At 36.6% G+C, this 15,762-nt stretch overlaps 1 protein-coding gene and 2 pseudogenes across 1 annotated transcript; 2 read left to right on the forward strand and 1 right to left on the reverse strand.

The window, feature by feature from the left end:
* The window catches only part of LOC110099798, a 7,826-nt pseudogene extending 7,000 nt beyond the window's left edge, over window positions 1-826 (forward strand).
* A 3,807-nt stretch (window positions 827-4,633) lies between these two features.
* LOC110099804 lies at window positions 4,634-13,343 on the reverse strand (annotated as a pseudogene).
* LOC110099802 (UPF0481 protein At3g47200-like) lies at window positions 12,891-14,855 on the forward strand. The gene has a single exon (XM_020827087.2). The coding sequence runs from the start codon at window positions 13,193-13,195 to the stop codon at window positions 14,792-14,794; it is 1,602 nt and encodes a 533-aa protein (XP_020682746.2). The 5' UTR covers window positions 12,891-13,192; the 3' UTR covers window positions 14,795-14,855.
* The last annotated feature ends 907 nt before the right edge of the window (window positions 14,856-15,762 follow it).

Below are 15,762 nucleotides of genomic sequence, written 5' to 3' on the forward strand. Positions count from 1 at the left end.
CTTCTTTATGAACATTGCAGATGGTATTAGTGCACAATTACATGCTGGATCATTCTTGATATTGGCAGCAGTAACATTGGCATGGGCTGTGCATCAAAAAGAATTTCATTTGCTCACTGTGAGCTGTGCATCTTACTATATTTGGAGAGAAAGGAATCAAAGGAGGTTCAATGGGAAGTTTAGATGTTCCTCTTCTCTTTCCTTGACCATCAAAAATGCCGTTGATGCTAAAATTGCTAACTGGAAGAATTCGGATAATCTTAGGATTCCTTGGCATGATTAAAGGAATGCGGTTGAGGTGATTTCTGTTGTATATGGTGTTTGCTGGGCCTTCTTCTTGTTGAAAACTGGATGACTCTCTTGGTTCTATGTTTTTCTCTCAGTTTGGCTAACTGGGCTGACAGTTGGTTTCGGGCTAGTGGAGTTCCCTGGTGCTGGGAACTCCTATTACTGGATTTTCTGGAATCTGTTTTTGTGGCGATCCGATTTTGCACGATGGATTACTGGTTGTTTGATTTTCGTGCAAGGACGATGATGTAGCTGCTAATCATCTCCTTGGAGGGCCTTCTCATTTAGGGCAACCAGGAGATTTCGTGACGTGGATGCCGGTTTCAGTAAGTTTATTTGCGATTAACAGTCTGAGTACTTTAGATGCTTCTGCATCTAAGTTTTGTGGACTGTCTTTACTTTGATTCTTTTTTTTTTCTTGTTCTCATCGGGGGTATAGGTTTTTGGTTTTTCCTCATAATTTGAGGTTAAACCTTTTTTGGTATACCTTAATTGTAACTTTTTTTTTCATGATATTGGCATCTGCCCTCATTTTCCCCAAAAAAAACATTGGCATGGGCTTTGCTGTCCGCTCTGTGATAAGCCGTACTTAGCTGCTGTCGTTCATGTTGAATAGCACATGGAAGGCATTGTGTGGAAACAGGTTTGCAGATATTAGTTTATTGCCTGAAGAGATGAGGGCCTGGAAATCTTAGAGTGAGAAGTGGCATCTCCCACTTCTGATTAATTTTACGAGGCAAGACAAGACAGTGTATCATTAGGATAGTCACTTTTATATATTTAGTTGCGGGGTATAGAGATTTACAACATACTTATTCTAATATCAAAATCCAAGATGCAGGTCATTATTACAGTGATATTATTATAGAAGAAGATGCAGCTATTCACCTTTCAGTCAAATAATGAAGAAATATTGAATGTTGAGAACCTGGTAATTGAGCAAGCTTGAGAGATCCCAAAGCAAATTTGATCATATTAGGCTTTGATCCATATGGTTGATCTGACCAAAACGGAACCAAATTAAAAATGTGGAACCAAAGAACTGGATTCAGAAACTTTGGAATCATGGGTAAATAATTTAGAGCTTCTCACTTTACAAATAACTCAGGCATACAGAAGACAAAGTAGCGAAAGGTCGAGTTTAAAGGAATATGGAAAGCAATAGTGTGAGATTCGAGGCTCAAACAGTTCTCCCCAGAAAAAGAGCAAAATAGTCTCTAAAGATGAACCAAATAATTCAATTTACTCAGGAATTTGATTAAAGACAAAACATTTGATAAATTAGTTTTCTAGAAAATATTGTAGAGTATTCACAGATAAACTTACTAGCTGTGGAATCATGTTGAGATGATGCAGAATATCACATGCACTTGCTCAGTTCAGTTAATAAAAAATCATTGAAAAAGCGTGGAATGTCTTTAGGGATGAGATAGGTTAATGCATGAGAGAGATTATTACGCGCGGAGATCGAACATAAAGAATTGTCTGATTTGTCTTTACACAATGGTGTTTTATATTCGATCTCCGCATGTAATAATTTTTCGAATGCATGTGTCATCCTTCTCATGAAGTCCAAAGCTCTATAAAGGTTAAGAAAGTAAGCAAGATGGTCTCATTTATTGGAGTCCCAAAAGGTCAGAAAAAAGAACACAAAAAATCAACTCGACTCAACAGATTCGTTGGCCTTAAACTGAATATAATATTTTTTATCTCATCCAAGGAAAAAGGTAGCAGCAAACACAACATAATAGAAAGAAACAATCTCATGGTAGAGAAGATTAAAATCAACACAGGATCGAGAGGTATCAAAATTAATAAAGTTTTTGAGTAATTTTTGAATACTCAGGAGATATGAACGTTATTAGATAAGAAATTATCAACTTCAAATGTGGGCTATTATATATATAATATTACAGCTCTCCTTTGAATGCTAAAATATTTAAACCTTTGACTCCAACTACTGTGACCCATCATGTAAGGCAGATAATGAATCTTTTTTAGAATATAATACTTGCTTAAATTAGAATGAGAAAGAATAACTGATTCTGATTTGAATTCTAAGGAATCCAATTCATCGATTAAAGTTGTGCTTCTCATATGGGATGGAGATATGATTTTTCTCTTCACTAATTTCACCTTTCGTTTGAGTTTAACATGGAGATAACGCAGTTTCTGAACATTGCAAGAAACATTGAAGGAATTCCATCATCTCTCAACCATAAGAATTACTCCATGTTCTAGTAGTTATTAAAACGGAACAGGATCACAGGAGCAGAGCCGAAAGCCGATCTTCCAATTGCAGGTGAGTGTAAGCCCATTCTTTCTATTTCTTCATTCTTTTATACAAACTATTGCCTTCATAACGTGCCTAGGACATGGCTGACGTGTTGTCTAGTTTTGTTAACGTGGGGAAGTTACGCGAGGGACGGTTATATGCCAACAAATTGTCTCCCAACAACTTGGTTGTGTGATTTTCACACAATGAATTTGTCGTAATTTCCACCTTTAGACTTGTTGAACCTTGCAAGATTATACAAAATTCACCGCCTAATTTACAAAGACAGATGGCAAATGCCTCATGCTTTGTAGGAGGATATATAAATTATCTCTTGCATTGTATGAATATATTAAAATTGGCTCCTATTTTAAAGGAGTAAGTTAAAATTATTTCCTAACAAGAAATATATGAAAGTTGCCTCCTAGTTTATAGGAGTATGCATGAATCGTCCCCTGAAATACAGGAGAGTATGAAAATTGCCTCATGCATTGTAGGAGAATATAAAAGGGTGTTTCATGCCTTCCAAGAATATGAAAATTGACTTTTGTATTACAAAAGCATGTATTGACGATGTCCTGTTTTACAGGGGAATATATAAAATTACCTCATGTTTTACAGAAAGATATGATAGATTTTTGTTGCCTTGCAGGAAGCCATAAAATTGTCTTCTGCATTGCATGCATATATATGTAAATTGCCTCCTTTACAAGAGAACACGAAAGGTATCTCATGTATTGCAGGAGAAAAAAGTATAAAATAACCTCCTGCTTTACAAGAGAGTGTGACAAATGCCTCATGCATTACAGGGATATATATAAATTGTATCTCGTATTACAGGAGAATATATAAGCAGGAGAATATATATATATATATAACATTGCAGGAGAATATGCAAATATTTCTTACATAGGAGGATGTATATAATTGTTTCCTGCCTTACAGGAGAACGTGATAAATGTCTCATGCATTGCAGGAATATATATAAACTGCCTCCCGTATTACAGGAGAATATGACAAGTGCCTCATGCATTACAAGAGTATATATAAATTACCCCATGTATTACTGAAAAATTTAAAATTTAGGTCCTGCCTTATAGGAATATATGTAAATTGACTCTTGTATTACAAGAGGAATTTCTAACATAGCACCTTCTCAGTTGGATTGTTATGTATATTATTTTTGTAAATATTAATCATTAATCTGCGGCATAGGTCTTTGACCGGCTATCTATAAATTCGTAGGCTCCTCCTTCATATGTCTTTTCGATAATGAAGGGTCATTCCTACATTGGGTTGAATTTATTGCCGATGCAACGATGGGGAATTATAGGTCTTCTATGAATCAGTACAAGTTCGCCTTCCTTAAAGCTACTAGGACAGACCAAATGATCATGAGACCTAGTCATTCGTGCTTTATAGATTTCTAGGTTATGCTGGGCTTGAAGATGAATTTCATCTAGGGAGATGAAGAAGAACACGAAAATTGGATATGAAGGAGAAGACGAATTTATCTAGGAGGACAAATATCACCATAAAGGCACAAACTGTGTCAGCAAGGGAAAAATGGAAATGATTAATATGATGGTCTGGAGGTTTCTCTCGGATAAACCAAGCATAGCAGGGAAGCTTATGATGCTCTCCTACAAGCTCAAGAAGCCGCTTAATAACCTAACTATTTTATTATGTAAAACAAATGCTGTCATCATCATCATACCGTTAAAAGAGAAAGTGTTCCTAATCAAATTTGCAATCTATGATCTTCTTTTGATAGACCGTTGAACAGCCACATATGCCACTACATATTAATCAGATTTTGCATGGAAGGTGTTTGAGTTCTGATAAATCCCAGCTGGGTTAATGAAGATATAGACTTTCAAATTATTTTGTATTGAGCCCACTAGATTACATCAAGTAATTTCAGATTCCGCAGCATGGTTAAGAACTAATACCTGGAATAAACTTATCTGGTGAAGCACTAGAAACCTGCAAGTAATCAAGGATTTACCAATTATCTGGAAAAATCGAACACCACAAGCAGAGCAGCAAATGCAATTGTAGTCACCAAACTAGTGATGGGATAAAACAATCCCGTAAACTCAAGAGATCATGACTTCTGTTTGGTTTGGTAGTAAAAATCAAAGCAAAAATAAGGCTGACATATAAATTCTTGCCTTGTGATGAAAAGCAAAGACCATTCAGTTGGGGCAGATAATAACATATTCCATCTTGTTCCTTAAATCTATAAATTAAAGCAATATCGCCTGCAAAATGAACCTATTGTTCTAATGCGGCAGCAATTTTCTTTTGTATGAGCTCAACTCCAAGGCGAGGGGACAATCTAGGAAGTGTTTCCTGCATTTATTTAAAGAAAATGTCAAACTCGCATATTTTCAAATGAAATCAAGCACTTGCACCACAACATACTAAAAAATCACAGACTTGCTCCATAACATCAGAAGTCTCCTTCCTTGTCTAAGCTTCTATCAACAACTAATCCACATCAAGTATCTATAAAAGGTAAGAAGGTGTCGGGGTCTGTTCGGTAGTCTCAAGGCGAGAGAGCCGAGCAAACACATAAACCCGATAGGAAGAAGATAATTTGATAAGGTACGGAATGACCTAAAAGGCGGAAGGAAAGGAACCATAGCTAGGGGAAAATCCTAACTAAGAAGGGAACCTAACCAAGAAAGGGATCCAACTTTAGAAGCAAACACTAAAGAAGAAAGCCAATTCAAATAAGAAAGATCATTTGTTTCGAAAAGACATCAAAGAGACCTTGCTACACAAAGCAAATTAAAAAAAATAATAATAATTTATAAAACCTCCCAAACAAAACAAACCCCAAAACCCTTTTTTTTTTATTATTTTTTTATAAGAAACCCCGAAAGCCCTATCTGACACAAAATCACCGAGTGCTCTTATATTAGGCGTGGGGTATTAATCCGTTAAAACTTTCTAACAAGAAAGTTTCAACAAAACTTTCATTATATAAAAAGAAAACTTTCCAATAAGGAAAACTTCGCAAAAGCCTTCATTATAAAATGTCCACAAAAAAGAAATGCATAAAGACTCGCCACACAAAACAACTCAAAGACTTTTGTAAGGTTTCCAATAATAAAGCCATTCATGTAACCTTTCCAATCTAAAACAAGTCTCCCACTTGCTTATGGTGCTAGGGGTGCAAAGATCTCATTTTCAAAACAGTTAGGGGCACGAAACGAATAAAAATCTTCATCCAATCGATTCCCAAAACAATTTGAAACTTAAAACGAGTAAAAAGACTGCCTCCAAACCAGTTTGGACTACAAAACGCATCAAAATCTGCACTTAATCCATTCCCAAGGCAGTTTGGAACTTAAAATAAGTAAAAATCTGCATATAATTTGTTCCCAAAACAGTTTGGAACACCAAAACAGTAAAAATCTGCATTTAACATTGTTCCCAAAATAGTTTGGAACACCAAAATAGTGAAAGTCTGCATTTGCTTTGTCTCCAAAACCATTTGGAGCCTAAAACAGTAAAAAACAAACTGCACATGCTATGTTTCCCAAAACCATTTGGAGTCTAAAACAATGAAAAATCTGCACATGCTTTGTTTCCCAAAACAGTTTGGAGCCCAAGTTAAATAAAAAAAAAATTGTACTTGTCTTGTTTCCAAAACAATTTGGAACTTTCACACCATGTGCTATAAAACATGTGACCGAATCCTTCCATACTTTATCTCTCAAGAAAAACCACGCGATCTAGATTGCCTCTACGTCCATTCTTTTATAATCAACCACTGGTTCTCTCAGATTTTTGTAAAGGAGAAATAAGAAAAAAATACAACCATTCAAAATGAAGCAGAAGCAGTCGCTCATCTATCAAGATAACAACATGTTTATATCTAAATGTATCTGAGCTCTCACGTGACCATTCCCTCTTTCTTACAAAAGAGAAATGAACTTCTCTGCTCTCAATTTCAACAATCAGGCAAAAAGTATATTAGAAATATCCCATAGCATAAGAACACCAAACATCAAAAAGAAATCCAGTAAATTCTCACTCTCGGGTCATATGAAAAATACCTGATACATTTTTTTATTTCATCTCGAGGCACAAAAAAAAAAAAATAGTAGAAAGGGAATGGGAAAGAAGTAAAGAGGGAGAAAACGAGCTATGTCTTTCTTTCTAACTACCTTCCAACCATCCTTCAAACAAACTTACCTACCAACAAACATCATTCTGCCAACACTAACAAGAAGTATTCCAAGCAACTGCAGTTCACTTATACAAACAGGCATTTCAACACTCCTTCCAAAACTGAACATTCAACATCAGGTAATGCAGGATATTCTTCCCAAGACTCATGATCACTAAGTGGACAAAGAAATGTGGAAAAAAGGTCTTTTGGAGTTCACAGATGAAGTTTTGAACAGATACCAAATCTTCCTTCATATCTCCACCAACACTATCTTAATGAAACTATACATGTATGAAAGCCAAAGTTATATTTCTCCAAATGAAGCAACAAGCAACTAACCTGTTTGATGTCAAAACACAACTACTATATGATTCTAAGAAAGTGGTTTTGATACCATCTTATGAAACATGCAATTAATTTTATACCTCCATTTACTCAGAAAGAAATTCACAAGATTTTTCTACATTTCATGTTGAAAGCAAATTCTAACAACAAATCTCCATCTCACTTATTCCAACTCAAAGCTTATGCCAAACGAATTTGCGAAAAGAAAAAAAGACTTTTAGAACTTCACATTCATCCAATAGTTCAAGTGAATGAGTATATCATCAAAATAATATTCCAGTAAAAGCAAAACAATTAATGAACAATACAATTGCATGAAAATAATGAGTTTGAATGTATGCTGCTTCAAAGCATTAGACTTGGAGAGTGATGTTGTAACAGCCATATGGAAATAAACCACTATAATTCACTGCTTTCTGATCCTTCAAATTTGAAAATGGATATGATTAGTTTGTAACAGTTAAGCAAGATGACAAATTAAATATCATTGGGCACTACTACAACAACGTCTGTAAGCCTCAAGACATAAAACAGACTAATCAATGAATATTGCCTTTCACTGCTTTTGGACTTTAGCCAGAAGACTTTAACCAAACTGTTGTTTTGCACATTGAATCATGTATGTTATAAAATATAGAGCATGTAGAGCTCGTATATTCAAATCAAACCACTCCCATGAATTTTACTAGATATAAGGTCTCTATGCAACCATCATACCTCTCTAAACAGGTTCAAAGGTGGACTATACACCCATGAAAATCTTCAAGACATGAGAATGCCGCATTATCACTTTTTAATGAATGTCTTATTCAACACGTGACCCATCTCAACATAAGAAAATATTTATAGCTTTAGCATCTCATTTTGATCACCATTATAACAAAAATATGAGATCAATATATGAAAGCCTTTCTCCATTGTTCCAGAAATTAAAAAAAAAAATTCATATCAAAGCAAGAAATTAATATCACCATATTGCTAAGTATACATCTTCTTCTAATTGAAAAATACTTCAAACACCTTACATACATGTTTTCGATAAAGAATGGCATGGCACTATCCTTGAGGATGAATTTATCTAGGTGTGATAAGTTCAAATATCATAGATCAAACAAAAGATTGGAATCATAAATGAGGATATTCCTTCAAGATTAAAAGTTGGGTAATTAACATAGAAAAGGCTATATGCAACAATAGGATATCATGAAGATTTAAAAGATAAATTTTATAAAATCAAAATTGGGCCAGCAATTTTGTAAGAATTTCCAATATTTCCATGAACGCCACTAGCAGATCGTGGCCAACTGACAGGTTAAAGAGAAAAAGCTGACTTTTCCCTACCAATATCGTCCATCCTCTAAATGACGATCAAAGCCCCATCATGCAGACACAAATTAATTTCATTGCAAAATGGAAGGATGTATCAAAGCATTATCCATGTGTAAACCACTAACTTTTCTCACTCAATTCACTTTTACTTCTAACTGCGTCTAGTAAAATGGAAAAATCTAGCAAAATTTGTCATAATTCAAAACATCTCAAATTTCATAACTCTGATTCTCCTGCATTTCTTTCAATTTTAGATGAGCTTAGATAATCTCTGCTTTTGCCCCACAGGAGTGCGTAGAGACATGCCACCATTATAATAGCTCCAATAGTCTTGTAAAAGTTACCAATGAAGAAGAGTCAAAAGAGTTTATAGAAACAATTTAGCAACGTAGTTATTAAAGGAACACTTGCTATTTTTTTTGAGTCAGTGGTTGTTTGAAACTGTACGTTCTACTTGTTTTGAGAAAATGCTTTTGATAACATCGAATTTATAATGGAATGTTGTTAAGAAAATAGGAATATTCATTAGCCAAATCTATAGTTGAGATGTGCAATGGCAGACCCAAACTTAATTTTTTAGGAGGCAAATTTATAAGTAACTATTGGTTTTGCCTCCAAATTGGCTCGACACTTCGCTACAAGAAAATAGGTCAATAACGACAAAAAATAGAGACAAAAATAAAATGGTCGCTAAAGATGATTAATCATTCAATTTCTACAAAATGTATGTTGAAGTTGCCTTGAATTTAGCTCGACCCTTATTTATTTATATCCTTGATCCGCTTCACAGAAATGTTGGGGGTCCAAGGGGGCAGCGCTCCCTGGCGGGGTTCAACCTGCCCGATCAGGTCATTGGGTCAAGGGGCAATGCCCCCGGAACAATTTTTGAAGGGGTGGGGGGACAATTTTTCTAAAATCCCAATACAATTACACCTTTATAGAATGTGTTTAATTCTGTTTGGGGCAATTGCCTAAAGACTATAGTATTTTATAACTTTTAGGGTGGGCGCAATTGCCTAAAAACTATTGTAATAAAGACTAAAAAATAGATGGAGATGGACAAATTACCTTAAAAAATCATATAATAACCCCCCCCCCCGTGTTTAAGGGGGATCCGCCCATGAAGCTATAGCTAATGATGTTGGTCATTTATGGGAGTAGAAAATTTTCAAATAATTAAATTACTACACATAATATTTTACTATTATTAAAAGAATTATAACATCTTATTCATAATTCATTAATGCTTACATTCCTAGAGATAACTTCTCTGCCAGAATAAAGGAGCCCATAATGGCTGTCATAATCATGACAAGAGGGCTAAAAGCACTTGCAAACACTGGACCCCTCTCCTTCATCACTATCCCTTGCACGTAATAAGCAACTCCAGTGCATACCACCCCCTGCAAAATTATAAGCATGAGAGCTGCTCTCTTTAAGACATAAAACCTTCACAGGCTTCTTCAAGTTCTACACTTATAGCAAGTGCTGTAATTTATATAGAACATTATACAAATCCAAAAGAACTTTCCTCTATGTGAACAACTTTCTACAAATAAGTGAAGGATTTGCTTACAGTGTAGATTGGGGCAAGAAGCCGCTTATCCAAACCAATAATCCATGGCTTGCTACTTGCATGATTTGCCACTAATGCAACTGTAGTACTCATCACCGCACCCATTGAGCAGATCAAAGCAGTAAGGGTAAGTTCAGCTGGATATGATTCCAATGTGTTTGACTGTGTTAATAGAACATACTTAGTTAATCACTAGCAATTAGTGCATGCTTAACTTAACAAATTGGAATTAAAAAAGGCTTGTTTGAATTACTTGTAGGATTAAGAAGGCCGACCAGTTGTTGCTGCTCCCTATAATCATCATAAATGTGCCTTTCATCCACTTGAAGCTGTCTTTGCCTTGCCCAATGGAGTTAGTAGAGTTGCTTTGTTTCTCTCGAGCTTTGGAGTAAAAGACTAGATCGAAGATGGGGCCTTTGTATAGAATCATCAGAACTGCACCGGCCACTGTCAGGAGGGTTCCTATTACCATTGCTTGGCCTCTTCTTCTCCTTATGTCGAACTTCTCAGTTCTAATTAATTTTGAAAAAAACTTAGAAATGAAGTTCAAGTTTATGTAATGTAAAGTATTAAGTTTGGAGTATACTATCTATCTTTAAATATAATAAGAGAGAGAGTGGGATAAATGATGTTAAGTTTTTTGGACAATGAGGTGAAAATTGTTGTGCAAGTTTGATGAAAAGTATAAAGAAGTTTGATTTAAGAAATACAGAAAACCAACTTATGGGCAGACAATTTTGAACAATCAGATATTCCTTATTTTTAAGGGGGATTTACATCCAAAGCAGTCAAAAATATAGCATTTACATAATTAACACCTAAAACTCACTATTACATAATATAGCACTAGGTTAATAGAGTCAATGAAACCCTTAATGATGAAAAGGAAGCTGCGACGGATCTCTCCTAACACAAGAAAGTCTCGACGGATCTTACCGGGAAGGGGCTTCTACGGGTATCCCCCTCCTCTGCCAGCAGAAGCTTCCATTAACGAAGAAGAGATGAGGAAGTCGTTAAGGGATCTTGTCGAGAATTGTGGCGTCTATGATGCACTGCTTTAGTCATCATCCTTAAATCTTTTAGTCTTATGTGACATCCTCGTTGTATTCTTCACTTATAACTTCCGCCGTCCTTTACTGAAACCCCACTGTTGCATCAATTTACTACCAATAATCTCTCCCTCGCCATCGGTGAGGTGATTGTAGCGTAAAGGGCGAGGAGGGTGTTATTTTTTATGTTACTTAAAATTTTGAGTATTAATTATATAAATAGTAGTTTATATGTTAAACAAATAAATTCTATAATTTTGAGTGTAATGTATTTAAAACCCCTTATTATTAAATGCATGTTGGATATATATGCCATTTTTTAAAAATTTTATCATAAAAGGAAATAAAATTGAACTACAAATAAGTTTCCTGTATATTCAAATGAAAACTAAGATGAAATAGAATTTACAACACATAAAGCAGACCTCTGAACATTTGAGCTGTGATTAACAATCATGATGATGAAATGAATTTGAACTATGTGATTTTGTACTTAATTGAAGAAGGTAATATTTTGACATAAAGTAAAATTAAAGGAAAATAACTTCCTATGTGTTTGTCTCAACTAATTAATTTAAGGATTACCTGAGAACAAGGGCCATAAGGTAAGTAATTGCTGGAATTATGTTCTCCAGCGTAGAAGCAAAACTTGCTGAGGTCAACTTAGCTCCCATACAATAGAAGTTTTGCTCAAGCACTGGCCTATAAAATTATAAGACGAGAAGCATAATTAGCTTGCTATGGACCACAACAGATTTTATTCAACGAATATTAAGCTGAGAAAGCAAAGGGCTGGAACCATTACTCCAAAACTGCAAGTGCCAATATCTTGATGAAAATGATTGGTGTAATCTTAGGTCTCCCTTTCCTGTAATAAAATAATGAAGTATCACTACATCATAGTTCAATATTCAACCATGATCATATTGAAACCTTGTTCTGAATATTATTTGCTTTAGACTCTCGTTTCATGAAACAATTTAAGATTTTTTAGATAAATTGAAGGTAAGTTGCAAGAAATGAAATGAAAATTTAGGCCTTCTCCAACCGAACTTTAAACGCATGAATGGTGTCGCTCGCGAGCTCTAGCCGAACGGCAAAACTTCCAGCATTTGGTTGCGGGTGAACAGTGCGACGTAAATATTGACGTTGCACTGTTCACCTGCGTTATTTTTCTGTCTCTACCGGATTTGCCGAAAAAACATGCGAAGGAGAAAGATGGTTACCTGGGCGCAAAATGGAGTTTGATTGGAGATGAATCACACCATTTTTTTTGTTACATTTCATTTTGGAGTGATAAATGAGATTTTCGGTTGGAGATGCCCTTAGAACAGGTTGCTTGATAATGAATCTATCAAATTATTGGAAATTTAGTTACCTACAATCTCCAATTTGTTTGGAAGAAAAGTGAAGCAAATGAAATAAAATTCCAAAAATTTCCGGTTGAATATGATGAATCCATAACTAATCATTTGAACCTTTTTTTTTTCCTTTCACTTAAGCTCTAAGCATCCAAACACACCATAAAATTTTATGAGCATATGAACTGACTTATCAAATTCTTATTTCATACGGAATCACTATAATCAGACTGAAGCTTAAATTATTTAATCTTCTTATAAGGTAAAAGGGAGATAACCTCTCAAACCAGAAGTGCAAAAGGAGCAATGACAGCCGCAGCAACAATATTACGATATACAACGAGCACAAATTGGTTCATCCCATCCTTGAGAGTTGCCACTGAGATTATGAACATACCGGCACAGCTAAACTGTAGCAAAATCATGGCCACATAAGGCTTCATCTTCTGCAAAGCTTTTGGACATCCATCGCCTCCTTTGAGCATCTTTGTCTTGGTATTTTCTTCGCACTTCTTAGCTAAACTGTAGCAAAATCGAGTGTTGCTTTTTAGCACATGGTTAGTTATGTGCAGTGAATATTCCTTGTTAGTGGAGTCTGTAACTAATACTGCCAAGTGCCAACGTTAGAAAATAAAATAAAATTAGGCGGAGGCGGAGGCGGAGACGGAGACGGCGGAGACGGAGTGAAACATAGGATTAGTTTTAAAAATTAAATTTAATCTAATATATATTAATAATTATATATACTCGGCATTCCTCTCGTTCTCGGCATCCATTGAAGACATGGCTTACCTCTTAGACGAGCAGCTGATCGTCTTCTACATCCTCACCCTCAAGTTCAAGGAAACCATCGAGGCTAATCTCCGCATACCCCAGGCAAACCCGATAGCCAGGCCTATTCCCCTCGGCTTGTACAAGTACAATTCCGCGATCAAACCCCTTCTCAAGTCTCAGCCGCTGCCACTGCCGCCGCCGCCTCCTCCTCCGCCACCGCCGATCATCTCGAAATTCCTGGAAAAGATCAACCAGGCCCGACAAGACGAGGCTTCCTCCCACTGGGAGACCCAGTCCATCTATCGCATCCCTAAATGCCTCCGTGACGTTGATCAGACAGCCTACACCCCTAAGATCGTCTCCCTCGGCCCCTACCACCGCGGACGCCGCCGCTTTCGCACCATGGATGGCCACAAATGGCGCTCCCTTTACCGCGTTCTTGACCGAACTGGCCACGACGTCCGCCTTTACCTCGACGCCGCCCGCTTCCTCGAAGACCGTGCCCGCTCCTGCTACGAGGCTCCCATCTCCATGTCCTCCGACGCCTTTGTTGAATCGCTCGTCCTCGACTCCATATTCGCCCTCGAGCTCTTCCGCGGCGTTGCCCTCGAGGGCTTCCGATGTCTCGGCTACTCCCCCGATGACCCCGTCTTCGCCGTCCGGGGCATCATGCACTCTCTCCAGCGCGACATGATAATGCTTGAGAATCAGCTCCCTCTCTTCGTCCTAGACTGGATCCTTGCCCTTCAGCTCGGCTACGATCCTTCTCGCGCATACCTCGTCGCTCCGCTCGCGCTCCGCTTCTTCAACCCTCTTATGCCCACCGAGGAGCTCCTCTGTCCCACCCCGTCTTCTGATACTCTCTACGAAGCTGGCAGCAGCGGCGGAGCCCTACATTGCCTCGACGTCTTCCGCCGCAGCCTCCTTCCGCTCTCCACGCTAGCTTCCTGTCCACGGCCGAGCTTCCGTAGCGAGCAATCCGCCCGGCCCGTTGAATTCGCTTGCCCAATGCTCTGCTCCGACGCTTGCTTGCCTCCAATGGCCTACGAGCGGCATCAGCAATTCATTCCATGCGTTGCTAATCTCCGCAACGCCGGTATTAAATTCCGGCGCCGGACAGGCGTACCGTTTTGGGACATTGAGTTCAAGGACGGCGTCCTCTACATCCCCCGCCTTCTTATTCAGGACGGGATCAAATCACTCTTCCTTAATCTCTTAGTGTTTGAGCAATGTCATTTGGAGTGCGGCAATCATATTACTTCCTATCTTTCCTTTATGGACAACCTCCTAAACTCGGAGGTGGATGTCAGGTACTTGCATGACAAGAAAATTATCGAGCATGAGCTCGGGAGCGATAAGGAGGTGGTCGATATGTTCAGCCGGCTTTGCAAGAAGGTAGTGTTCGACAGTGATGATTGCTACTTGTCGGAGCTATCGGTGCAGGTCAATCGCTACTATAGCAGTAAATGGAATACTTGGAGAGCCAATTTTAACCATAGTTATTTTAGCAATTCATTGGCTTTCTTCTCTTTGATGGTTGTTGTTGTCCTGCTTTTGCTGACTGCAGCAAAGACGTTCTATGTTGTTTATGCCTATTACAAGTCAAAGTAGCTACTTTTGTATCATTCAAATGAATTTTCATAAACTCGTATCGACTCTTTTTCATCGTAGATTTGTTTATTTAGCATTTTGTTGCTGTTGCTGTTGGGTTCGTCTTTCCAAGATACTCAAATTAAGTTTATATTAGTTGAAATCAAAGTTCAAAAACTTAAAATTTAACTATGAAAGTTTTTTGAGTAAATAATATACTGAGATTTGTATCATTCAAATGAATTTTTTTGAGATGTATCAACTCTTTCTTTAAAAAGGATTAGTTTAATCCCATTTTTTAAAAATAAAAAATATTGTCTTCATAGGAACTAGTATTTGGTATCACAAATCTTTAAATCTCAAAAACGCATCTTTTTTTTTATTAAAAGATGTGAAAAGTTAAATTAAGATGGCAATAATTTAGCCCAATTAAACTCCTAATCTCTCACGTGTTAGATTTGACTGATTTTTTTATTGCCTTTTAAAAATAGTAACTTTTTTACACATATTTTAGTACAAATCTTAGTTAAAAATCAATAATGATCACTATTTTTAGTTAATTTGTGGCTCATTCTCTATTATAATTTTATTATTGTGAGGTCCCCATCAACGACATCATAAATTATTATAAGTTATCATTTAAAATGTAAAAAAAAAAAATGCAATATGCTTGAAATTTCCAAAGAATAACAAAACAATATATTGTTTGGTTTGAATTAAGAGGGGTTAAAATATTTTAAATGCAGTGAATTTAAAATTTTGATGTTTGGTTTGACGTCGAAAAAAAAAAAAAACAGAATAAATTTTGAATTTACCGTCTAGTTCAATTTTAAATTGTTAGATTCGACCGATTTTCTAATATATTATAAGTTCTATAAAATTTCCGCTGCCACCATCAGTTGGCTGGAGCAAAACTAATATCCATTCATGTGGGGTCATTGAATAATGGAGCAAAGCTAACGTCCATTCATGTGGGGGATGAAATATTC

The sequence above is a fragment of the Dendrobium catenatum genome, unplaced genomic scaffold (assembly GCF_001605985.2).
Source record: "Dendrobium catenatum unplaced genomic scaffold, ASM160598v2 fragScaff_scaffold_220, whole genome shotgun sequence".
NCBI lineage: Eukaryota > Viridiplantae > Streptophyta > Magnoliopsida > Asparagales > Orchidaceae > Dendrobium > Dendrobium catenatum.

What these genes read in the sequence shown, in the direction of transcription:
- LOC110099802 (XM_020827087.2), top strand. Translation starts at nt 13,193, where the DNA reads ATGGCTTACCTCTTAGACGAGCAGCTGATCGTCTTCTACATCCTCACC.